General features: G+C 39.6%; 3 protein-coding genes across 3 annotated transcripts; all 3 read left to right on the top strand.

Annotated features, from left to right (window-relative positions):
- The first annotated feature begins 1,980 nt into the window (after nucleotides 1-1,980).
- Nucleotides 1,981-9,404, top strand: spo11 (SPO11 initiator of meiotic double stranded breaks). The gene is made up of 13 exons (XM_069140800.1): nucleotides 1,981-2,096; nucleotides 3,122-3,235; nucleotides 4,001-4,089; nucleotides 4,462-4,528; nucleotides 4,635-4,743; nucleotides 5,148-5,234; nucleotides 5,896-5,932; nucleotides 6,064-6,173; nucleotides 6,285-6,384; nucleotides 6,804-6,841; nucleotides 7,311-7,387; nucleotides 7,778-7,889; nucleotides 9,231-9,404. Exons 1-13 carry the CDS (start codon nucleotides 1,981-1,983, stop codon nucleotides 9,348-9,350), a joined length of 1,176 nt encoding a protein of 391 aa, XP_068996901.1. The 3' UTR covers nucleotides 9,351-9,404.
- Nucleotides 9,405-13,404: 4,000 nt separating this feature from the next.
- Nucleotides 13,405-19,504, top strand: LOC138193405 (5-aminolevulinate synthase, non-specific, mitochondrial-like). The gene is given in 12 exon segments (XM_069141424.1): nucleotides 13,405-13,483; nucleotides 13,775-13,861; nucleotides 13,863-13,966; nucleotides 14,107-14,283; nucleotides 14,474-14,581; nucleotides 14,684-14,903; nucleotides 15,023-15,207; nucleotides 15,359-15,538; nucleotides 15,896-16,060; nucleotides 16,146-16,414; nucleotides 16,642-16,804; nucleotides 17,059-19,504. Coding segments are annotated over 11 exon segments (1,803 nt in total). The 5' UTR covers nucleotides 13,405-13,483; nucleotides 13,775-13,790; the 3' UTR covers nucleotides 17,220-19,504.
- Nucleotides 19,505-22,221: 2,717 nt separating this feature from the next.
- LOC138193304 (dual specificity protein phosphatase 7-like) lies at nucleotides 22,222-26,325 on the top strand. Its single transcript, XM_069141274.1, has 3 exons — nucleotides 22,222-22,973; nucleotides 23,418-23,846; nucleotides 24,684-26,325. The coding sequence occupies exons 1-3, from the start codon at nucleotides 22,604-22,606 to the stop codon at nucleotides 24,992-24,994; spliced, it is 1,110 nt and encodes a 369-aa protein (XP_068997375.1). The 5' UTR covers nucleotides 22,222-22,603; the 3' UTR covers nucleotides 24,995-26,325.
- Nucleotides 26,326-26,765: the final 440 nt, after the last annotated feature.

Raw genomic sequence — 26,765 nt, 5'->3', positions numbered from 1 at the left:
GACTGCAACATGACGCAACAGAGACAGCAACAGGTTTTGAAGGGTTGTTGATGAAGCAGAATGTGTACTTCCTCAGGGTGTCGTATGTATTTAATGTCATTACAATGTTTGGAGCTAAAAAAAAAAAAAAAAAAAATGCTGTAATTAGTCAGTAACTGTCTGATACAGTAAACTAAACTGCGAACAAAATAATGAGAAGCAACTCACAGAACCCTGAAACACATGTTGGCCAGCATCATCGCCACAATCATCACAATTATATTTAAAAATCACTTCCACATGGCTAATAGAAACAATATATATTTGGTTTCTAGCACACTTTAACCACAGCCAATTAAGCCTCCACCCACCCTACTGAAACCACACAAATGGGGACACACACATACAGTAGACACACATTTGGACAAGTAGCAGCAAGCTCAGATAGAGGGTCTCATTACTGAGTGCCACAGAGGGTGCTAATGGGGATTTTTCCAAACACCACCAGCATACTCTGGCCTCTGACTACCTTACACCAATGAGGTGCTAACTGGCCCACACACATTTCTGGATCTTATTAATGGCCTCAGGTTGCAAATGTGCCCTGACCTTTAGCTTGAAAAAGGAGAGTGGTAGCTTCTTACAGTCACTTTCAGGCTAAAATGTGTGTTTAAGGACATAAATAGTTACTAATTTATGGAGAAATAAAATTGGATTTCATTAAAATGTATACTGTACAGGTCGATGCAGTGCAATATTTTATATCCTTGTATGTGCTACAATATATCATAATGCATAATGCATTTTATAAACTGCCACATGGTTTTTGACTGGCTATTGTCAAGTGTGGTGTATACATACACCCACTTTGTGCTTAGTAGTTACTTACTTTTACTTATATAAAAGTAGTAATTCCTAAAAAAGTAAAAGTAAAATTCTTTGCATGCATGTTTCATGTGGTCTTTTTGTTGTGCAAGAACATTGAAATGATTTAAGTAGGTAAAAATTCCTCGTATTGTTTAGCTATGAGATTTATTCAAGTAAAATATACATTAAGTAACAGGAGATGTAAAGGACAATACTTTAAAACTGTTGTTAGGTGCAGTAATTAAAGCAAGACATGGTAAGCAAAAATAGTCTATGGTTTTGTTTCATGCAGGTCAGTTTTTGGATTTTTGGATTTCATAACATGTCTTTAAAACTAGGGAAACATCCAACACATTCAGGATTTAATTTCATTTCACTTAATGTGTCCGGTAATGAATGATATATGACTAAACCCCACTGTAAAAACCTTCAGAGTCTAGATGGAAATTAAACTGGAAAGTTTGGTGGAAAGTACTAAGGAGAGTTTTGGAAAAGAATATGATAAATGATTCACTTTGATAAAACAACCTTGTATTTAAAAAAAAAAAAAAAAAAAAAAAAAAAAAAAAAATTCTGAAAACTAACTTCCTTTAATTTCAATTTCTTTAAAGGCTCAAAATGAGTTATGTTCTCATATTCTCACCAATAAATCTCTAGTTCAGTAGCACTTTTAGATTTTTTTTTTATTTTTTTTTTTTAAATATTTTTCTTAACGTTGAGAAAATTGATTTTGAATTTCCTGATTAGTGGGGTGATAAGACAAGGAATTGTTTGACTGTAATATAGCAACAAAATTCACCCAGTTAAAATGTTGAACCCTATTCTCTATAGTGTCTCAAGTGGCTTTAAGTAGCCAACATGTAGGCTGCTTTACTCCAGGGGTTTGTCTGGATTGTCATATTCATTTTTCAAACTTGAACGTCATTTGGAAACACTGAATAAGCTGCATTAACACATATCACGACGTAAATACCGTATAAATATGGTGAAAGTAATCAAATTGGTCGGTGTCTGCGGTCTCTGAAAACTCGAAACAACATTCAGCCAGTCGCGCAAAAACGCGCGAGAGCTCCTCTCGCTCTTTCCGCGGGAAACATCGTGTTAGGGAAGCGAAGGTGAAGCGATAAGATCTACATGATGGGATCCCGAGAAGCACATTTGTTTTCTGAAGTTGACAAGCTCCGTGCTCAGCTGTTGAGTAGTGTCGAATTCGCGACGGACTGCCAGCGGGCAGCAGAAGAAATCAGCTGGTAAGTTCACAACCAGTCTTCCCGGCTGCCGGCTAATGTCACGTTTAAGCGAGGTTAGCGCTTCCTCCTGGTTCTCAGTTGAAGAAAACAGGTGACATTCACGGTGACATTTGGGTCTGTGTCGCAACAAATTGCAGTTTAATTAAACTGTGCAGTTTAAGCAAATTTATTTAATTGAGAAGGACAAACTATTTTTGAACACCTCGCAGTACGACCCAGTGAAGTTCAACAGCACCATATTTTACAGTGTCCAGTATGACATTTCAAATAAATCCAAGACCTTTTTCTATCAGATCGATTAACACTTAAACATTATAATTCCTATAAAGGGAGTTATTGTTGTATAATACTTGATTCTTCACCTGTCGGTGGTTTTAATGTCATGGCTGATAGCTGTATGTTCGACAGTATAGTGTTTAACATAATCATCTTAACATACCGTATTGTTTGACAGATAATCAGTTTAGATAGTTTTAAAAAAAATAAAATTATTATTATTTTACAAGAACATGGGTTAGAAATCAAATAGATTTATGGAATAAAAAAAAAGTAGAGCACGAATTGTGTGGTTTTCAGTGAATCCGAGTTGGGAGTATTGAGGATAAAGTAGATATGATCTGCAATAAATTTTCTTTATAATTGTTTTGTCTGCAAGCAAGAACAAAACAATATGCTAATCTGTTAAGACAATATGTATGTGCAGTATACTGTGGTGCAGTAGATGTCTGCTTCATATCTCTGTGTTGACAATTCTGCAAATCAATGAACAGCGTTGCTTTTCCATCATGTAGCACGTTAATTTGTCAGGTATTTATTTCACTGGTTTCCTCAGAAACAAAAATTATTGTTTGATTGTCGTATCCCTAAAATGCTTCTGTTTGTACTCCGCTGTATAACCATAATCACAATAAGACAGATTATCCTATGTCCAAAGCGATTTACGACATTGACAGTAAAGATTATTGCGTTGTTGTTAAATGATTTTGTTTTTGATTTAATGTCATCTTCACAATCTTTATTTCCAGCAGGGAAATTTTGAACCGCATTGAAAGCGTAATCCTTGGAATAGTTAGCAGTCTGTCCAAAGATGAGGCCCCTGTCCTGGCACTGACCAACAGATCCAGCTGGGCCAACGTCAGGTAACTTGATTCAAACAGGCTGCAACATGAAAAGGTTTTCATCTCACTCTGAACACTGCAGCCATTTTACGCACGGACTATGTGGGATCCGCTTGACCTTTCAAAGATAAACACAAGCAGTCGTGTTGTCTAAAGAAATAAATCAACATTTACCGACAGTTTTCTGTGGGAGGCCACACAAGATGATTAGATGGATGTTTAATTTCCTTAAAGAGGAAATACACGTTTCAAAACCGTCTGACTTTATATAAAGGGTGTTTTAAGCAGACTGCAGCGGCAACCAGGTGGAAGATAAAAAAAAAAAAAAAAAAAAAAATGAACAGTCAACTTTGGTTCAAAGAGACTGATGCTGAAATAACTTCCTGCTGCCTAAAAGATGACCATGATAAGGGATTGAAAAGCACTGCGCCTACACACAAACATAAATTTGTAAAGAGCTTTAATGTGACTAAAATGTGGAGACCTTATGCTGAGAACAAAGCAGTCCGTCTGGTCTTGTTTGGATCAAACTTTGCTGCAGCTGACAGCACGTTCTGGCTCAACCCTTTTAAATTTGAGAGTCCTGCAGACTGAGTGCCAGAGCAGGAAGGTGAGGTACCGACAAGCCGTCTCACAGGTAGCCCTCGGGGTGTGGGGACTTTTTAGATAACTTGCAGGTGTTTTCAAAGCTCTAAAAGTAAATGTCAATCGGTCGAGATTTCTTTAATGGCCACTTTTCTTGCCTTGTGAACTTCCACATCTTTCTTTCATTACTTCCTCCTTAAGTTTTGACAGTGCCATCGGCCTTCAGATGAATTCAGGACACTCGGTCACCACCGTTAGAAGCGACTGTCCCTCATCTGCCACGAAATTTGGTAAGAGGATTCACACACCTCTGTCTTTTGTGTTTTTTGCTCCATCTGCAACTTTTTCTGTTCTTGACAACCAACATTCCTTTTAGTCAAAAAGCCGTTACAGTTGTATGGGACTTCATGTGGCTTTCATTTATATTCATTGTGAACACATGTACAAACTGCAGTAAAAGTGAGACTTAGTTTTAGGTGACAAATGGGCAGAGACAGAACATGTCGAAAGACGTTTTAAGGGTCCCTTTACCACATTAATACAGAATATGTTTTTATTCCTCCGCCAATCTTTCAAAACAGCGATATAACATGTACTGTGCGATAGTGAATTAAGTGTTTTATTGTGTGAAAATTTATGTTTCTTTGTTTCTCTGTTCAAAGCACAAATTCTCAAGATTCTCTCAGTCATCTACAGACTTGTGCAGAGTAACTCGTATGCTACTAAAAGGTTATTTGTCATTGATGCACATTTCCCTTAGACAAAAACAAACAAATTCACCTTTGTTTTGCTTTGAATTGCAGAAACTTTCTGATATCACAGTTTGCTTCCACAGAGACATCTATTACAACAACACGCAGCTGTTTGGTTCACAGAAAACTGTTGACGGTATAGTAGACGACATCTCCTGCATGCTGAAGCTTCCACGCAGATCACTACATGTGGTAAGTGTGTGTCTGTCCATGCTAATGTGAGAGACTGTTTACATGACTGTGTGATTGTATGGCAGAAAAAAAAGAAGCCTCAGATATTGAAAGGTCGTAGCAAAACATTCCTTTGGATATTTGCTCAGGTCCCACAGATGAAATCTGTTAGTTTAGTTTGGTATTTTATTTTTGTTCTGCTTCATATGTCAGGAAACACCTGTGCAAAAAATATGTCTCCTCTGATCAAACAGAAACAGAATGTAAGTTGAATTGGAAGAGGCAGTGTTGGAAACGTGTTGACATCTACGTGTTAAAGTGTGTGTGTGTGTGTGTGTGTGTGTGTGTGTGTGTGTGTGTGTGTGTGTGTGTGTGTGTGTGTGTGTGTGTGTGTGTGTGTGTGTGTGTAACTTTTGTGTCCTTAGTTGGCCACGTCCAAGGGATTAATCTCAGGTGACCTGTGCTACTTGGAGGAGGACGGCACGAGGATCGACTGCCACTCCAGCTCTGCTGTAAGTCCCACCAACTGAGGAAGCATTCATGTTACAACACTTAAGAAATATGACATCAACTAAAGCTGGACTTATAGATTCACACTAATGGGTTACGATGTACCTCCTCAAAAACATAACTCCAAGTCCGAGCTGCTGCAGCTCGTCAAGATCTTTTTATTTCTATTTCTTAATGTCACAATGAACGAATGAATGACGGGACACATTTTGACCCCTTGCAGAAATTATAAATCCAGCTCAAGACTTAATGGTATCCTGAGGAGTTTTCATCCTACCGGCATAAATAAAACAAATGTCCTTTTGCTGGTATCCATAATGTCCAACAACACATGCTCTTACCTTCATAAAGCACTTTCAAAGTCTTAAAAAAAACAAAACTACATTGTTGTCACCAGCTTCCATGTTGCTTTTCTTCTTTATACGCCTCTTTCCCTGCAATTACATTGGATGACTGGCAACAACTCACACTGTGCTCTTCTGCAGTTGACAGAAATATGTATCATATAACTGGCACATGTCTTAATAAAACCTGTTATACAGACATTGCTGTACATGATGTGTCAACAGCTCCACAGAGTACCTCGCCGTCGACCAAACCAGCAGCAGAACCACAAAGGTTTAACGAGCTTATTCAGTTTTAATAGCCTTGTTTTGTTTTCAGGCGGTTTCAGTGTCATCAAACATCGCTGGGATAAGAAGTATCCTCTGTAATGTGTTTGTGTATTTGCACATGCCTTTCCTTTTCGCAACACTTTGGTAGTTTTATAGCGTGTACTTCATGTATGTCTTTCTGTGTGGGGACAAGACTGCTTTCCTTGACCACGTTCAGATATTGTGTCCTCTGCACGATTTGTCCTGATAGTTGAGAAGGATGCGACGTTCCAGAGACTGCTGGATGACGACTTCTGCACAAAGCTCTCTCCTTGCATCATCATCACCGTGCGTTTCCACTATTTGGGGGATTTTGTAAATGGGACTTTGTATCCTAATTATCTGAAAAGCAGTTTTAGTGTTCCGTTTCGTGAACAGATGTGTGTTTGTGTGTATCAGGGTAAAGGCGTGCCAGATGTCAACAGCAGGTTGATGGTGAGAAAACTTTGGGACATGCTGCACGTCCCCATCTTCGCCCTTGTGGATGCAGACCCTCATGGTACTACTCATCCTTCTAAATGCAAACCAGTTTAACTCTCACACTTTGCATGTTTCCACACATTTAGCCACACTTGACTCTCTTTTCATCTGCACACACACACACACACACACACACACACACACACACACACACACACACACACACACAGCTGGATTGCATGTCCCACTAAGCCAGCAAATAATAACACCTGTCCAGTACGTCATGGTGCCTAGTCTGGCTATTATTCCCGCTGGCGTGATCTTCTCCAGGCGGGATGGCTCAGTTTCCGTCCATCTCTAACCCTTTTCCCATTGCATGGCGCGACGCATATGTAATGCTTTACTTTGTTCTATGCTCCGTTACACATCTCGGAGGATAATTGCTGTGGTATGTCGGTGATTGCAGCGTGTGTCTGTCTCGCCCCCTGATTTTCCCAGGCATTGAGATCATGTGTATCTACAAGTACGGATCAGTGGTGAGTCCTGCCATGCCAGTTATTCCTGTACTCTACATTATCCCATGTGGCCTGTTCAGTGTCTCCCTGTTAGCGATATGTAATTATGCCGCTCTTTAAGTAAAAGAAACAAAAACAAAAAATGGACCAATCACACATCTCAGAATATTTAAACTGACAAGGTATAGAGTGAAAATGTTGAGAGATTGTGTGGCGATGTCTTTTTTGACCTCTGCAATGTTTGTGTAATCATTAACTTCCTTGTGAACATGTGTTGGGCATAACCATATTATGAAGGTAAAGTGCTGATTATGTATGTGCTTATTTGAGACTCTGAGTTTAAGCATGTTGTGTGTGCATGCGTATGCATGCGTGTGTGTGCATGCGTTTGTGTGTGTGTGTGTGTGTGTGTGTGTGTGTGTGTGTGTGTGTGTGTGTGTGTGTGTGTGTTTGTGTTTGACTGGGCGTGTGTGCGCGGGTTTTTCCACAGGCGATGTCGTTTGAGGCCCACAGCCTGACCGTCCCCAGTGTTATGTGGCTAGGCCTCCTCCCCTCTGACCTCCAGAGGTTTGGACTCAGCTTTCGCTACTTCCTACTTCCTCCTCCTGCCTCTAATTGGGATTATATTCTGGGGACATTTAGATTGTTTGTTTTGGTTTCTGTTGCTGTTTCCCTCACTTTTTTTCCCTTTCAAGAAACTGCATCTGAGAACATATTGAGTTTTAAGTATACATCCCCTTAAACAAATTTAGGTCAAAAGGGTTCTTTGACATACATTTAATTGCAGTCTGTACAGTTTTTCCTCTGTGTTCACCCTAAACATACAAATAACTCCTGACTGAGAGTCTGTTGAAAATGGGATTTAACATTCTGCAGGGACATCGTCCATCAACAGAAATGTCCTCAGGTTGTTGACCAAAATAATATTAATATTACAATCAGGATTATTTTCTTTAGGTTGCGTGTTCCGGAGGATGTCCTGATCCCCCTCACCAAGAGAGACGAAAGCAAACTCAACAGCCTCCTCCAAAGGCCCTATTTAAGCAGCCAACCAGACTGGCAGAAAGAGGTGAGAGAAAACAATGGAACGAGGTAAGAGCTGTAGGGTAGAGAGGAGGATGGACGTTAGGAATATGAGACGTCTCTGGCTCCGTTGGAAGAACAGATATTCTACCAATCATAAAGTTGGCAGTTTAATCCCTGGAACCTCTTGTTGGCATACTGGAGTGTCCTTGGCCAAGACACTGAACCTGAAGTTGCTCTCTCTGGCAGCCGAGCACCTTGCATGGCAGCTGTCACATTTGGTGTGTAAATGTAAGGGTGAATGGGAGGCATAGTTGTACAGAGCTTTAAGAACACCTAAGGTGAAAACGCATTGTATAAGTGCAGAGCATTTACAGTGTGTAGAAATGTGTGGGTTAATGTGAAGTGTGAAAAAGGAGAGATTCTGAAATGTATAATTTCAAATATTCGAGTGATCCCTGATTTAAACATTATTTTAGGAATGAATACATTCGATTTGACCAAATTGTGTCCTGTTGTGTGACACTTAAGACCTTTTTGCTGGTATTCTTTTTTTCCAGGGTGACCGTCGGAACTTAAAATCTCGAGCAGCCTACATTCACTTTCCAAAACCTTCCAAAGCATGATAACAATAGGCAACAATTATTGCGGTGGTGTGATATATACAGTCAGTCAATTCGTCATTTTGTCAAGTTTAACTCACTCTCTGGCAGGGTTCGCCAGGTTGGAGGTTGGCGAGGGAGAGACGGCGATGATCCCTGGAGAAATTATCCAGCTATTGATAAACACCACTTTGACCACACACAACTCATTTAGCAATGCAATCATTGAGATAACACGGGTGGAAATGATCAATAATATGCCCTTTTTCACTGTTTACCATAATATCAACTTTTTGAGAGGCTGGTTGCAAACAGCGCAGGGTGTGAGGCAGTTTGTGATTCGACTGGCTGACCATAACATTTAGTTTATACAATATGGATGATGTAACCTGCCACACTCAGCTCCTATGAGCCTAGTATAAAAGTAATAATAATAGTAATCTATCTATCTATCTATCTATCTATCTATCTATCTATCTATCTATCTATCTATCTATCTATCTATCTATCTATCTATCTATCTATCTATCTATCTAGTATAGACAATGTTGTTCTGTTCATTTAAAAAAAAAAAAAAAAAAGGTTTTGTTTATTACAGGTTTATACAGTTTTAACCTGTTGCAGGTGAGATGTGGTAGAGGAATCCGTGCGAGAGGACTCTGAGGTCACTGGTACTGAGGATATAGAGTAGCCATTCTGTTGCAGAGTGTCTGTTAAACAGAGTGTTTGTTTGCACAGCTTTCTCTTGAACGCCCCCTAAAAGTGTGCATTTCCCCCTGTTGCAGATGGAACTGATGCAGCAGAGTAAGGTAAAGGCTGAAATACAGTCCCTGGCAGCAATAGCGCCAGACTTCCTCACCAGCATCTACCTGCCCAATAAGCTGCACTATGGAGGCTGGGTATGAGCACAATGCTGCCACTCAGTGGAATAACAAGAGAACTGCTAAAGTTGGTTTCAAAATTAAAGACAGATCTTGGATGCAGCAGTTTCACCTGAATTTATCAGTCAGAGGGAAATGTGAATTTAAGTTTGTTTGTTTTGTGGTGTTTAAATGTTCATAGACCTTTGTGTGTGTGTGTAGTTTATTATTTCAGAAATATCTCATCATATTTAAAACACGTCATCTCTTTGACAAGTCAGATCAAGTGTTTGGTCTTTATATCCTTGTTGGAACTGCTTATATTCCCAAAATGTTTGGACCTGCTGTTGTAAAGTCATCAAAGACAAATTGTCAGTCAGTTTACTTTTACTGGTTTACAGTTTCATGTTTTTTCAGCGGTGCCTTGCAGGCATCACAAACACGGACATGCAAAGACCACAAGTGTGCTCATGACAATTTAGTGGTTTGGAGTTCTATCAGTGAAGGTTTTCATTCATAAATATACAGCATACCAAGAGTTACGCTGCTGTTCTTCGTTCACCAGCAGTTGTAGATGGTGTACAATAAATTGGAGAATCGTTGATGTCAAGGGACTTCACCAGGAATCCACTCAATGTTTAACGCCACCTATTCAGGATTTTGTTTTATTCATGTTCAAATGACGGACAAAACATTTTTAGACAAAAAAAAAAAAAAAAAAAAAAATAGTGGCGGAGGAGCGGCGCCATGTTCAAATGACAGACAAAACCCTTTTTGACAAACAAAAAAATTCCTTTAAATTCCTTGATATTTCTCAGGGTCATAGTTGAGATTCTCCTGAATGGGAATCCAGTCAAAGTTTTTCACCAGCTATTACAGATTATTTTTAATGAATATTTTCAATTATTAGGAAATTTCAATGTCAAAATGCGAAAAAAGTGAACTTTGCCTTCGATTTTCTCAGTAACTGTAAGGTATAAACTCTTGATATAAAGTAAGGTCAGGAGGGACTTTAACAGGAATCCACTCAATGTTTAACGCCACCTATTCAGGATTTTGCTTTATTCATGTTCAAATGATGGACAAAACACTTTTTGACCCAAAAAAAAAAAATGTGCCTTTAAATTCCTATCCACTATAGTATCTTGTCCAAAACATGGGAAAAAAGTCATACTATAGCATTTTGTCCAAAATAAGAACAAGTCACATTATAGCATGTTGTCCAAAACATGAAAAAAGTCAAAAAATATGAAGTGCTGGAAATTTTGTTAGTTGAACTACATACATGAGTGTTTGATACTTTAGACAACATGACATTTTTTGGTTATGACAAACATGCCTACAGCAGGAATTGAACCAACAACCTTCTGACTGAGAAGCACCAGCACTAACCACTGCACCATGGTGCCTGTGAGAATGTTATTTTCTTTTGTCCTTTTGACAACATGCTATAGTATGACTTTTATTTCACATTTTGGACGACAATGCAAAGTCATACTATAGCATGTCGTCCAAAATATTTAAAAAAAAAATGTCATACTATAGCATGTCCAAAATATTTTTTTTAAATGTCATACTATAGCATGTCATTCAAAATATTAAAAAAAATTCATACTATAGCATGTCCAAAATATTAAATACAAAGTCATGCTATAGCATGTCGTCCAAAATATTAAAAACAAAGTCATACTATAGCACGTCCAAAATATTAAAAACAAAGTCATACTATAGCACGTCCAAAATATTGAAAAAAATATCATACTATAGCATGTCCAAAATATTTTTTTTAAATGTCATACTATAGCATGTCATTCAAAATATTAAAAAAATTCATACTATAGCATGTCCAAAATATTAAATACAAAGTCATGCTATATATAGCATGTCGTCCAAAATATATTTAAAAAAAAAATCATACTATAGTATGTCGCCCAAAATATTAAAAACAAAGTCATACATGTCCAAAATATTAAATAGAAAGTCATGTCCTCCAAAATATGAAAAAAAGCCAAAGATTTGAAATTTTGTTAGTTGAATCACCATCAATAGGCCAAAAAAAAAGGCTGTTATTTTATTTTGTCCTTTTGACGACATGACTTTTATGACTTTTATTTCATATTTTGGACGACAATAAATTCCCGGTAGTATTTGTGTTAAAGGGGCCCTCTAGGAAATAGTTAAAATTTGAGTTGATAAAACCAAAATGTTATTTTATATTGATAACAACATGTTCACAAGCATTTTAGGTTTTGTCAATCAGACGAAACTGGAGGTGAAGGGCAATAGCTCCATCTGCTGGCATTAAACTGAACTAAACATACAGGCTACTGTATTGTATAAACACCGTCAAGTTAGTGAAATGTGTCCCTGTCGCCGCCATAATGCATCGTTCAACCTAAAAAAAAAAAAGTAATTTTTGTGCGAACATGGTTCAATGTTCCAATGAAAGAAAAGCCAAAACCAGGTAACCTTGAATAGCATCTCGTGAGAACTTATCTTGCAATGCCTTTACCTTTGCAAACGTTCTGAATTTCCTACAATACGTAATCTTTCTCATCAATACGTTATGTACATTATTTGTAGGTAAAAACTTATTAGGGGAGGGGAAACGTTTTTTTTTTTTTAATTTAAAAAAATTCTTGAATTTCTCTGGTGTTTTTATTTTGTTGTAACTGTAAAACGTTTTTTTTTTTTTATGTGCACCTGTTGCACTACAAATATTGTTTTCTTTCAAATAATGTCTCATTTAAAATGTAAATGAGGAAAAGATTTTTTTTTTTACTAGAAATGTAAAGTACAGCAGGGAAAAGTTTCATGGAATCTTTCAACTTTAGTCTTAATTTATTTTTAATTTATTTTTAATTTATTACCACGTTATTTCCAAAATACCAAACTCGAAGCCTTTTTACAAAGTGGCAAACGGAGATTATAACTTGAAATGAACTACGGAGGGAATCTTGCCATCTAAAAAAAAAAAAGATGGAAGTGTTTTGTTGGAAAACCTGCATGAGTAATTTAAGCAAGTGCTGCAATCATGGATTCATCTTGCATTTGTAACAAACCACACAACTAGAAATTCAGCGGGTTACGCAGACTTTACTGCTGGATGAGACTCCTGTCTATATAAACATACACGGAAGCGAGGCTCCCCCCGTACCAATATGGCGGCTACGCTGACGTATCGCCGCAATGAACGGCGTCGACGGTGACGTTACGCACGACTGTTGGAAGGCGTGACTCTGATTTCGCAACATACTACCGACCTGTGATTTTGTCGGCTGGAGTCTCCTCAACGTGTGGAAGAGCACCGTTTTATTTCAACAGGATAAAACAGGTACGTTGATATAAGAACTGAATGAGCATAGCTTGGTGAATTGATGCTGATCGAAACGGATATATTTCTTATATTTCAGTTTAAAACTGAAACTACAGTAAAGACTTTGCTGTATACTTACCCGGGAAACCAATAGAGATTGTTTTAAAAGCAAGTGGGATAATTGATGTTTTTGTCAATAACAGTTTTCACTTTTCACAACATTTTTACATTCAGATCGATTGAAAAAGGGTTTAAAAGTGTCATGCTATATTAAATGATTGAAATATAGTGTATGGAAAATAAATGTGTTCAGTTATTTTAGTTTTGCAAACTATTTACATATTTGATCTACTCTCTGTTCAGTTGTCATCTCAATAAGGATTTTAGAGTCAAGGTCAGTTACTTTAAAGCAGTTCGTTTCTAGAAATAAGTCACCGGCAGCTGACACTGACAATTAAAAAAAAGAGAGACTTAAAACACACGACACCATGTTTGACTTTGTGGAGCTTACTCTCTAAAGTAGAGGTCCAGACCCTGTTTTGTAAGATTTGGGTAGCTCGGGACTCGCACTGTTGTGGTTATGTATGTTTCATCTGAACAGCAGCCAGATGGCTGAGAAAGAGGAGACACTGCTGTGGTAGCATGACAGGTCCTTGAAAGGCTCTGTCTGTCTGTCAAGAACAGCTGACTCCAGAGTGAATGAAAAGGACAGGAGTCTTTGGGGCTTTTAACATCCTCTCTGGTCTCAGGGGTCACAGATTAGTGTGAAGTCAGTCATGTCTCGCATTTTTTTTTAATCTGCTACATCAAAGTGGACTGGGAAGTACTCGGGTAAAAAAAAAAAATTACCACAGGGACAAAGGTAGATAAAGTTTGCATTTTTATGGGATGGGTTTTGGCAAAAAAAAAACAAAAAAAACTTTAATGTTACCCAAATAGTTGATTCCTTTCACAGTGTTTCCGTCACATATTTACCTGCATTTACTCTTTTTACTTAACTGTCCTTATTCATTGTCTATACTTAGAAGGCTCTATTTCATCATCTGACTTTTATGCAATATACATACAGTAATAGATGCTTACTCTCCTGCTGCATGCCTTGAAAATTACTGAGAAAACTTTACATCTTTCCTCTTTTCTCCTTCCCACTTAGATACAGACTACCTCATATGGATGCAGTGATCCGCCGGTGCCCTTTCTTGACAGTTGTGCCCAATGTTTTCCTCCACTTGGCTGGGAAGCTATGCCCAAAAGTGCCCAGTGATGATGGACCTGGCCTCCAGACCTCTGGCCAGAGCCTTGTCCTCTTCAACTTCTGTGTCCAAAGCAACTCAAATCAATGATGGTAAGTTGTAAGGAAAGCATGATGCATGCATCCTTTTAAAAATGATTCAATGTTACAGCTATATTTAAATGCAAACAAGTCAGCTCCATTATTTTTAGTGAACTGATTGTAATTTCAAATTGGACTCTTGTGTTCTATAGATCCAAAACATAAAGTCAAGTTGCCTCCAGGCCACGCAGCGACACCTGCTGGCCAGGTTGTTGTCTCCAAATGTCCTTTCCTGGCTGCAGAGATGGTACAAAACAACTACAGGGTAGTTAGAGAGGCCGGGATGGAGCTGCAGGAGGACGTCCAGGAGATACACTCTTACCGCACAGGTTGGCAGTCAAGACAAATACACTTTATTTGTAAATATCCATTAAGTATGCCAGACATGTAAATTGTGAAAGGTCATTGTTTTGAGCACTCTGGTGATATTTAAAGTGCAAAGCAAATGGATGTCAAGCATGGATTTATACTCTTAAATCCACCATTCTTAAACACGGAAAACTGGTGTGGATTTATCAGTCGCGGATCTCGTCGAGGCAGACAAGGCCGATGCAGGGTCACCAAAAAGCTTAAATAAACCCACGTCTTCCAATGCATCTCATCTGCTCAAGGATAATCTGCCTGAAGGTAAGCCTGTTCTAAATGAACAGTATTTCAAAAAAAAAAAAGTATACTGTAGGTAATAGATTTGATCCTGTAAGACATTCCTCTTGTTTTTCCCTCTTTCAGGTGCCACCTTCCAGTATGACAGATTTTTGGAAAAGATGATTGAAAGCAAGAAAACAGACCACACATACAGGGTGTTTAAGACCGTGAACCGAAGTGCCTCCTCGTTCCCTATGGCAGACGACTACTCAGAGTCTCTTTATGCAAAGAGAGACGTCTCTGTGTGGTGCAGCAACGACTACCTCGGCATGAGCCGCCACCCCAAAGTCACCCAGGCCATCATGTGAGTGGGCATGATAATTATAGCCCTGATTATTGTGTTCGCATTGAAATTCAGATCAGATGACGTATGAAAAAAAGCAGTTTCATGATTGTGAATCTTCTCTGTTTTTTTCTTTCAAGCGAAACTGTACGGAAGCATGGTGCCGGTGCGGGAGGAACACGAAACATTTCAGGAACAAGCAAATTTCACGTCGAACTTGAAAGTGAACTGGCTGACCTGCACGGCAAGGAGGCAGCGTTGCTGTTCACTTCCTGCTTTGTAGCCAACGACTCCACATTATTTTCTCTGTCAAAAATGCTACCGGGTACTTATCTCACAAATATACTTTTACATGGCCCAAGGTTGCATGCCTTTGCTTTGACGCAAAATTTTACCGTAATTGCTCACATATTTCCCGATTTACAATGAAACGTGTACTTGAGCCAACATTTTCTGCCTTTTGTTTTCTCTGCTAGGCTGTGAGATTTACTCTGATGCTGGCAACCATGCCTCAATGATTCAGGGTATACGAAACAGCGGAGTCAAGAAGTTTATATTTCGTCACAATGACGTCGGCCACCTTCAAGAGCTGCTTGAGAAGTCTGACCCTTCCACTCCAAAGATTGTTGCCTTTGAGACAGTGCATTCAATGGATGGTAAATACACAGTACCCGGCCCTCCCACTAACCTATGAGGCAGATTTAATAGAGTTATTAAAAGGTTTAATCATTTATTGTTTATCAATATATTTGAATCAGAAGTTAGTTGGTGAATGAGGTTGTACAGAATTTCTAGAATTTTGTGTTGTCTCTGTATATTGGTGACATTGCCGTATATGCATGAAATTACAAATATAATATTTTTTAAAGTTGACATTGAATCAGTAGTGTTCTTACAAACCCTTACCAAATAAATACCCTCCAATATTTCATTTGTGTGGTGAAGAAAAACTTTGCATTTGTTTTTATTGTACTTGATTTTGACTGTTCTGGTTAATGCTGTGCCCTCAACAGGTGCTGTGTGCCCACTTAAAGAGATGTGTCATATTGCCCACAAGTTTGGTGCTATCACCTTTGTGGATGAAGTGCACGCTGTGGGTCTGTATGGGCCCAGAGGAGGAGGCATTGGAGACAGAGATAAAGTCATGAACAAAATGGATATCGTCTCCGGGACCCTTGGTAAGTGAAAGCCTCTCTAATGAGGGCAAACATTTCACAACACCCTCGCCTGTTACATATGACTTGTTATGGGTCTCATTTCCAGGCAAGGCATTCGGTTGTGTGGGTGGCTACATCGCCAGCACCAGCGCTCTAGTGGACACAGTGCGCTCCTACGCTGCAGGCTTTATCTTCACTACTTCCCTGCCCCCCATGCTGCTGGCGGGGGCGAAGGAGTCCATCAAGGTCCTGAAAAGTGAGGAAGGCCAGGTGCTGCGGAGGAAACATCAGAGGAGTGTCAAGCTGCTCCGACAGATGCTGATGGACTCTGGCCTTCCGGTGGTCCACTGTCCAAGCCACATCATTCCTGTCCGAGTAAGAACATGAATAATTCATTAATTTAAATGACTCTGATGCTGGACTTTCCCTGGGAGTCCATTTGGTATTTGCTGTGTTGCCTGAGGATGTGATCCTTTTTTTTTCTTCCTACAGTTTAACATGTCAATGCTATAGAATAAATTCTGTTTCATTGTCTAAATTAAATTTTAGTCTTTTTTTTTTTTAAGTGTGACTGACATTTATGATGTGTACTTGTTTGGCAGGTTCCAGATGCAGAGAAGAACACGGAGATCTGTGACATCATGATGTCTCACTACAATATGTACATTCAGGCAATCAACTACCCCACTGTGGCTAAAGGAGAGGAGCTGGTGCGCATTGCTCCCACACCGTACCACACTCCCCAGATGATGTACTACTTTGTTGGTAGGTTCACTTGTAATTAAGTGTCCTGTCTTTTTGCATTAAGTTCTATTTACTGTATTAAAACTCTGGGCAATGTTAAATTGTCATTTAGAGGAATAAAGGCAAAGGTAAAAGTCTCTGGTTGGTTTTGTATGAATTTGCAACAAATGGAATTAATTGTAAAATTCTTCGACTGTAAAGGATATTTAACATCAATAATACCTGGCAAAGATTGTCGTATCCTCACCTGTTTGTGTGCTTCTTTGTCTCCACAGATCGGCTGGTGAAGACATGGAGGGAGGTGGGTTTGGAGCTGAGGCCGCACTCCTCAGCAGAGTGTAACTTCTGCCAGCAACCTCTTCACTTTGAGTTGATGAGTGAGAGAGAGAAATCCTACTTTAAAGGCCTCAGTCACATGATATCAGCAGTGGCTTGACGTCATGGAAAACACTAAATCCGCATCATGTTTTTTTCTATTTATATAAATTATATTTATCACTAAATGTAAAATGTTCTGTATGTGGTTAAGGTGTTCAATTACTCTTGTGTGTTAATTTTAAATGCATAGATTGTGGCTTAAATTTTAATTTATTGAGTCACTATGTGCAAAATGTGATTTTCAATGAAGTACTAAGTACTTATTGATAAGCACTGAGCTAATATTGAAGATAATTTCCTTCACAAAGGTCATGTATACAACCACATGCGACACAGCGATGTGTTACATGTCACATGAGCTAAAATGTATTTCAAAAGGCAAAACATAGATAAGTACAGTGTACATCAAAACTGACTATACTTGTCATGATCATTAAAGTGTTAAATGACTAATCCTGTCCTTTAATGAAAGTATAGCCTTAATTAGTGAGATCCATTCTTTTAATGTGCCTTTGCCCCAGCATTATGTTTGTTGTCTGTCTGTCCCTCTGTCCCATTTTTTTTTTTTAAATGTGATATCTCAGGAATGCCTTGAGGGAATTTCTCAAAATATGACAAAAAAAAAAAGTGGTCAAAAGGTCACTGTGACATCACAGCCGTCACATTCTTGTCAATCCAATATCTCAGGAATACCTGGAGGTAATTTAATATCATCTGGTGCGAACGTCTAGTTAAACTCAAGGATGAACCGATTCGATTTTGGGGGTCAAAGGTCACTAATACCTCACAAAACATACTTTTGGCCATAATGCAATAATGCAGACACAGATTATGAAAACATTTCACGTAAATGTTAAATATAATAAGTGAATTAAGTGAGGATATTTTATATCCAAAAGGTCAATGGTCAACTTCACTGTGACGTCATAATGATCTGTAAAAACACTTTTTGGCAGTTACTTAACATCATAAGTCAGTAACAGAAGGGGAGATTTTGATCATATTTCAAATTTGTTCAGATACTAAATTGGTGACATTAATCTTGTGTGTCTACCTTTAAACTGTAGGACCTTCTGGGCTATTGGGTTGAAGATGTGTGCGAAGCATCCACATTTTAGGATTTGTGGCTTTTTTGCAGCAGCATCCATATTTGAAGCATTGTCTACTGCCGTGGCTGAAGTTTGTTTTCTATCAGAATCAGATTTATTGGCCAAGATTTAAGTCAGGGGACATACTTGACCACCTTTTGCACTCACACGGCAAGATATCGCCACATTCCTACCTCCAAGCTCCATAGTCAGCGCTATGCAGTCACTGTGGTAGTCTGAGCCAGCTCCACGACAAACATGCTGGACCCCATCTGATCCAAACAAATTTATTTTGGTTTCATCTGGCCAAATAATGAGCTGCCAATATTTATCAGGCTTCTTTTCATCTTCTTTGGCAAAGCTTAATCATACAGTGTGTGCCATATTGTGAGCAATGATTTTCCGTTTGGACACTGTCTTTAGAGGACGACTTCGTGCAACGTCCTTCATACTGTCTGAAACAATGAGCACAGATAATCCCTGTGCCAAACCAGAAGCACATACTTGTCTGTTTTCAATGCAAAGTTGCGTAAACAGCGAATTTTGTGTGCCGTCTTTTCGAGGATGGCGACTGTGCCCTCTGATACATTATTACAACTCTTCCTATACTGGTGCTAATACTGTGGTTTTGTTTATGTTCAGTTGCCTATGGATGCTCTTTTACCTTTTTCTGTATCATAGTTTAGTTTTACGTGTCGGGTGAGTCAGGCTGAGACCTGGCACAGGATTTCATAATGTTTTCAATCAGTGTATCCACTTATAACACGTTACATGGTCTATTAGTAGGTGGATTATTATTAGGGAGAGACAACCAATGGAAAGAAATATCCTACATTCGGTCTTACTCAGGTTTTCTGTAAACTTGCATAATCTCATATCACTAATATGGTGCAACAATGTATTTAAAGGCTCATACAGTTTTATCATAATACATTTATTGTGACACCCCAGGATATTTTTTTGTACATATGTGCTGTACTGTTTACTATTTCATTACATGCATTGCTCCCAGCACAGACACATCTCACATCTGTCATACCATGACATTACTTCTGTTTGTAGCTTTCAAAGGTCACGTAGAGGGTGATGGAGGAGCTTGTGGCTTAGTTCTAAGGTTGTGGAGGATAAATGCCATTTAGTCTTACAGATACAGTACATCATTAAAATAAACAGTAAACTGCAATAAAATAGTTTTTGCATAAGCGGTTTTCATGTTGTTAGAATATGTTCTTCTCCTTTTGTTTTCAATGTCAAACCTACTGATTTAGCAGAAAAAAAGACTGTGATGTATCAAAGAGGGTTCCTTATGCATAATCAGCTTAAGGGCGGATTTGTGGTCATCTGGTTATTTCATTCATGAAATGCCCATTGTTGCATTCTAGGTTTCACCACATGGAGGCACGCTGGGCCTCCTGTTTGCAGCTGTGAGGCTGTGACATCAGACACCTCCTCTCCTGTGCAGATGACTCATAACTGGTGCAGCAGCTTTTGTAATGAACCACTAGAGGGTATCAGCAGAAAACAGGATATTGTGTTTCCCATCTAGATAACATGAGAGATCACTGTGGTTGTAATAATATGCAGCACACACCATGTACCTCACAGCATGTCTCAGATAGCAGACTTGCAAAACCAGAGATTATAAATGACTTTTAAATGAACTGACTTATCAGATGTACCTGCCATTGAAGTTGCAGCCAGGTTATTTTATATAGCTTTAACATTTTTATTGGCTTTTTACCTCCTCTATTCTGTGGCCTATGACTTTCATGTTTAGATAAAAATCTGTTTAATATATGCCGATTACTCCCACATGTAGAGAAACATCAATGAAAAGGGAGCACTCCTCCCATCTGTCTCATCTCTGAATTCATCCCTCTGTACATCTGCACATGACAGGGGTGTGTGTGTGTGTGTGTGTGTGTGTGTGTGTGTGTGTGTGCGTGCGTGCATGCATGTGTGTGTGTATATGTATCCGCCGGGTATACGTGAAAGCCCTCAAAGCAGCACTTGACATGCAAAAACCTGGGATTCTGTAAACCAAAGACATCTCCTCTCTTTGCTCTGGGAGAATTACCATTCGCTCATGTTTGGAGCACATTATGTAACCGAAGTGAAGCAGTCAGGTGACCACCACTATCACGCAGGTCTCGCCATATCAGAACAGCAGTCTTTGATTTTGATTAAATAAGCTTTGTTATGTGTTACATTGATTTGGTGCATTTTGATTTAAAATTTTGAGACACATTATACAGTTGCATATATGACAGCTCCACGTTGTTCTTGGATTTTACAAAATAAAACAAGGTCTTCCTTTCTCTTAAACCAAATGTTGCTTTATACAGTAAATCCAGCAAAACACACAAAGTGAAGTAAAGTGTTGTTGGCATTAAAGACACCTTTGTACATTGTCTGACCTCATTGTTACACATTGTTATCCTCCCTCATTACTGTCTTTTGTAGTTGCAGGCTGCTCAGTTCCTTATTATGGTAAGCTTGAGGGCAGGTCCAACACCTCTCTCTACGCTTACTGGAAGAGAGTTCCTCTGGAGCAGCGATCATGTGGGCATGAGGGGCCACAGGCAGCGTGAGTGTGTGTGTTGGTTTTCAAACTCTTGTCATTATGTGGAGGCTGTCTGTTGAAGGCAGGTGCTGAAATGGTGGTGCAGTGTAGTGTGGCAATGATACGTTGCCTGACAGTGTTTGTGTGTGTGTGTGTGTGTGTGTGTGTGTGTGTGTGTGTGTGTGTGTGTGTGTGTGTGTGTGTGTGTGTGTGTGAGAGAGAGAGTGTGTGCGCAACTTTAGCTCTATTCCTCATTCTGTGTTAATCCTGATACCCTGCACATCTGTGTCTCCCCCACTCACGTGTGCAGACAGATGAGCTGCATGGCTGGATTCCCACCGCACGCATCTCTCTCCCTCTCCCTCTCTTATTCCTCCTTATTCACCATTCTCCTGCATTATTACACACATCAGTAACAAAACACGCTCTGGTAACATCCTAAGAAAAGACACTCAGGCAGAGCAGCAGTGTTGTGAATTTCCTTCTGCAGTCACCATTCAATATATATATATATATATATATATATTTTTTTTTTTATACACTCCAACTCGTGAATAAAATGAAAATTGAGAAAGAGAGCAGTCTAAGGGGTGTGTACAATCTGATAAGTGATATTATCGTGATGAAAGATGGCGGCATCCTTCCGTTGTGAAATACTCTACAACAAAATGCATGACCAATTCAAAGTGCAGACTGAATGAAGGATGGTGGAGCTTCCATCATTTGTTATTTAGTGTTTGTGTTAATGATATGTGTTCATCCTTTGTAAACAATGCATTACATATGAAATCCTGTGTTATTAACCGGGCATGTTCTAATATATATATATAGTAGCTTGTTGTCTAGTCTATGTTGTGTGTAATATTGTGCCGGATAAAACACAGTATGTTTCAAAAGGTATCAGGAAAGTACTCCAGAAAATCCCCCAAAAGCCTGGGGAATTTCGTTGTGAACAAGAGATAATATTGCTCTATTATCTGGAACAATGAAATCCCACGTTACTGGTAAAAAAAAAAAAAAAAAAAAAAAAAAAAAAATCCCATCTTCAAAGGTGCAATTTATCCTGAAATATGTTAAACTGTGTAAATACTGCTGTTTTACTAACCCAGACACATATTGGGCCCCCAACAGAACACCTAAGTGATACCTTAGGAAATAATAGAAGTTCTACGATGCCATCCGTAGAAATCATGTTATAATAATCTCTTTTAGAGATAGAATAAATTTGCAATAATATCACAAACGTTTGCTAAGGAATTTGATGGTGCGGTTATGGTGATTGACAAAAATATTCCATTGAGACCTTCAGAACAAAACTTTGCGATATCTCTGCTATGACTTTAAATCGTAAGGACTAAACTCCTCCCTCTTGAGTTGCTCTACTGTCAACTAAAAAAAAAAAAAAAAAAAAGCCTCCCATGCATCGGAATGGTAAAAGGAGAATGTGCATGCAGGACCCTGGCACGGCGTGGAGCAGCTGAAGTTGACGCAGAGACTACTGGCCATAAAACATTCAAATTTAAAACGTGTATTTTGTAAATGAAAGTGTAAACAGGTCTCCGTTAAGTTTTCGCCTTGCTGTCTTACTGGGGCAGGTCTGACTCTGTGACTGATGGAAACGGAGAGGAGGAAAAAGGGGAACTCTCTTCGCTCAGGCAGAAGCGCCATGCACTGGCGGGGCAACATTTGACGCCTCTTCTTTTTCATGTTTCGGCGGACATGTAGTTGATCGCTCGATGGACCATGTAGTAAGTGTTTTGCGCGTGCATGTAGTATGATATTGAGTCCGATATGTCTAATGTGACGCCGAGTAAAAGCGTGGAATGGCTGCAACTCGAGTTAGAGTCCGGGGGCACTTCTCTGCTCCTGCTGGACTGCCGTTCACATGAGCTTTACGAGTCATCCCACATAGAGAGCGCCATAAACCTGGCCATACCGGGGCTGATGCTCCGGAGGTTCAAGAAGGGCAACATACCCATCCGGACCATCATCCCCAACCACGAGGACAAGGAGAAGTTTATAAGACGGTGCAAGACGGACACGGTGGTCCTGTACGATGAGTGCTCCGTGGACTGGCAGGACAGCGGAGCGCCAGCGTCTGTTTTGGGTCTACTTCTTCAAAAACTGTGGGAAGACGGCTGTAAAGCGTTTTACCTCCAAGGTAGATGGTTTTCCTTTCAAAAATAATCTAAGAACAATGTCATCACGCGCGGATGTTGTGTGTTCTAAAAAAAACAACAACTTTCAAACCTTTTGGAGGTCAAAACGAAACTGTAACTGTGTGTGTATTTGTATAGAAATGTAACTTGTGTGGTCATGTTCATCCCGTTCGGTGTGTTTGCGGTTTCAAGGCTGCTCCAAAGTTTGTGTCACTACTGAGATTCTCAATTAAAATTCCAAAATGGCTGCACCATGTTTTGCTCCAGCAGGAACAGGCATGCATTTCATGAATGGTCCTTTTTGGGGGGTCTGTACAGTTCTGCTTCAACACCCAGCAACGTTTTGACCATTAAAATATGATTAAAATCAACTATTTATATAAGGAGCCCCCTTTAAAATGATCTAAATGTGTAAATGTGACTCTTGTGTTTTGGCTCTTATCCAGGTGGATTTGTAAAGTTCCACACAGGGTACCCGGAGCACTGTGAGACCCTCCTGGACAGCTCCTGTCCCAGCTCCTCTCCACCTATGTCTGTTCTGGGTTTCGGAAATCTCCGGATCAGCTCCGATTGTTCTGATGGGGAGTCAGACCGAGAGCCCAGCAGTGCCACAGAGTCCGAGGAGAGCCCCATCCCCAGCAACCAGCCCGCCTTCCCCGTCCAAATCTTACCGTATCTTTACCTGGGCTGCGCCAAAGACTCCACTAACCTCGATGTGCTGGGCCAGTACAACATCAAGTACATCCTGAACGTCACACCCAATCTCCCCAACATGTTTGAGCACGATGGCCACTTCAGGTACAAACAGATACCCATTTCGGACCACTGGAGTCAGAACCTGTCCCAGTTCTTTCCAGAGGCAATATCATTTATAGGTGAGTAAATTAATTACTGGCATCGCTGGACATTAAACACACTGACACACTTTAGACAAATGTTTTTTGTTGAGTTGTTTGTTTTGCCACAAGGATTGTTTTGTACATACGTCGTAAGCCAAAGTCATCTGGGGACCTTTGTGTACATGAGAGTTAAACCAGAGAATGAATACATTATTTTCTAATTGCTTTAATAATGATTTTTATAATCAATGATATTGGTACACTGGGGCATGAATGTGTTTGTTGCTATAAGCTTCTATCATTTGCTGGACAACATTATCATTGAATTGTTTTTACAAAGATCAACAACACGTACGTGTGAAAACATCTTTTTTTAGGTTGTGGCAACACAACATTATGTTTCAATTTTGCTTTTCATTCGGTGTTAGTCACACCAACTGCACCTGAAACCACAGCTCTTCACTTGTTTGTTTGGTGGTTGCAGTGCTGTGTGTCATGAACCAGTTTCTTAAGAGGGTTAGAGGTAGAATAAGGAAGGAAGAGTTGTTTCCGCTCTCGGGTTGTGTTTGATTCCAGGGTTACAAGTTCTGCATTGCGTTATCTAGCTGGCAGTTGTTTGCTAATGTCTGTAACTAACAGGGTATTGGGTAAATTATTTTCTTCCTCAAATAAACTGTTAAAAGAAGAATTGGTATTATTTTGTCATCAGGGTTTCTTCTGTCAACTAACAGCCAGAACCACTTTGATAACTCTAAATCTACTTTCAATTTTATAGTCAGGAAAATATTGTTCAGATTAAATTAAAAACTGCAATGTTATGTTCGTTACACTTAAATCTGTATCTGAGGATAACCAGAGATTCTTCCCTTTCAGATGAGGCTCGATCACAGCAGTGTGGTATCCTGGTCCACTGCCTGGCCGGCATCAGCCGCTCCGTCACAGTCACTGTGGCCTACCTGATGCAGAGACTCAACCTCTCTCTGAACGATGCTTATGACTTTGTCAAGAGGAAGAAGTCCAACATTTCACCCAACTTCAACTTCATGGGTCAGCTCTTGGACTTTGAAAGGAAGCTGGGGCTACACAGTCCCTGCGATAACCGTCCCACCAGCGAGGAGCAGCTCTTCTTCACCACACCGACCAATCACAATGTCTTTCAGCTGGACACGCTGGAGTCCACATGAGGATCGATAGGACAGCTCTTTCTGTTTGTTGTTTCCTGTGGCGTCTCTGAGGTTTTCTGAGCCTGTCAGATGCTTAACTAGCTGACACAAGCAGTAAGTCAGCTTCAGTATTTCTGCATCAAAAGCAACTGCATTGATCTGTTGAAGGAACAGGAAACAGGCCCTGTTAGATCCACTCTCGATGCCTTAATATCTAACACATGGATCCACTTCGCTATCCACCATACATGGCATTTATGAACGGTCATGTACAGCCATAATAGCAGGACATTTCATAACTTTTCTATTATACATCTAGGATTGTTGTTTGACTGTTATTCACCAGCTGTAAAACGGATGTATTTCTTTGTATCAATTATGTATTTTTGCCTTGATGGTCTAAAATGAGTTTGTGGCCAAGCAGAATGTTTCCTGGGGACCAATTTGAGATGTTTTGTTGGTACTCTAGTGGAGGGAAATTAGCTACTCCAGTCATCCAACCTTCAATACATTTTTCTACTGATGGCCGTTTGCTGCCACCACAGAAAGCATTTTTTTCTTGTGCTTTCACTCCAAATACTTTCACTAATATCTGCTAGACATTAACAGCTTGAGTGACCATTGCTGTGTGTATTTTAACTGTGATATTTTGCAGAAAATATCACAGTTTAAATATATCACTCTTCTGAAGCACTTCTGTACATTCTACTGCTTATAACTGCTTCATTTGCATGTGATTATGTTCTGCCAAGGATTTTTTTTTTGTAACCTTTGGGTCATTTTGCCTGTCGTCGTTGAGGCCTTGACCGTACCTTAACATGTCAGTTACCTTGTCGAGGTGTAATGTATAGGACTCGCTCTTGCTCCGATTGAAAGGAACCAATATGTAAGTAATCAGTGTATAAACAAATGGATGCCCACCTTGTTCTATACACCGACATTCTTCAGTCAGCAGCTACTCCCTCTGTGGCACAGTAAAGTTACAGGAAACATGATGTGTAATTAGCTGTTCTCTATTGCCAGTCTCGTCTCAGAACAAATGAATGAGTTTGATGTATGAAAGGAAATGAGTTTGAATAATGTGTTCTTACCTCACAGAGAGACATTATCAGGGATTTTTATACAAGGCATCTGTATCTCATTATGGCCTCTTAAAGTGTACCCAAGGGCTGTTTCGTTTGGTCTGTTTGTAAAGATGTACATAAAATGTGGTTGATATGGGGGACATTTTCTGAAAATCATGAAGGATATGAAAGTGACCCTGTTTGGACCCTTATGTATAGTATATATAAATGTCCAAGACATTCTGTACAAGTTTATACAACAAATATACTGTATATTTTTACTTGAAAGTCATTTGTTTGTCTTTGTTTAGACTGGAGTTTTTCACTGAAAGTCGATAGCACACTTTATTGAAATGAAAGCGGCTGTGTGGTTGAGTCAGGACCAACGAGTGCGCTGAGAAGTCAGAGAGTTGGAAGTAGTTGTTGTGTGCTGTCCAGCCCCAAGGCTGTAGGTGTGGTCAGCTGTCTGTTTTCTGTCCACTCTGATGCCTGGCTTCCTGTCTCCCACAGGCTTTCTGACACAAAGACAGTGGCAGGGCCACATCTGTCAATACCACAGTGCACACACCCACAATCAGTCAGTCAAACAGCGCATAGAGGAAGGGGAAGATGACACAGCATGTCCTCTACCACACATACAAGACTTCCGATGGCTTTCCTCTGCAACTTGAGAGATACAATTTAATAACAGGGTTGGGCAATGGCTTTCGAAGGGTCTTTGCCTCAGT

Source organism: Embiotoca jacksoni, unplaced genomic scaffold (genome assembly GCF_022577435.1).
Source record: "Embiotoca jacksoni isolate LCO1_2020_lvr unplaced genomic scaffold, fEmbJac1.0.p SCAF_9, whole genome shotgun sequence".
NCBI classification, from domain to species: Eukaryota; Metazoa; Chordata; class Actinopteri; family Embiotocidae; genus Embiotoca; species Embiotoca jacksoni.
This window is presented reverse-complemented; position numbering and strand designations above follow the sequence as displayed.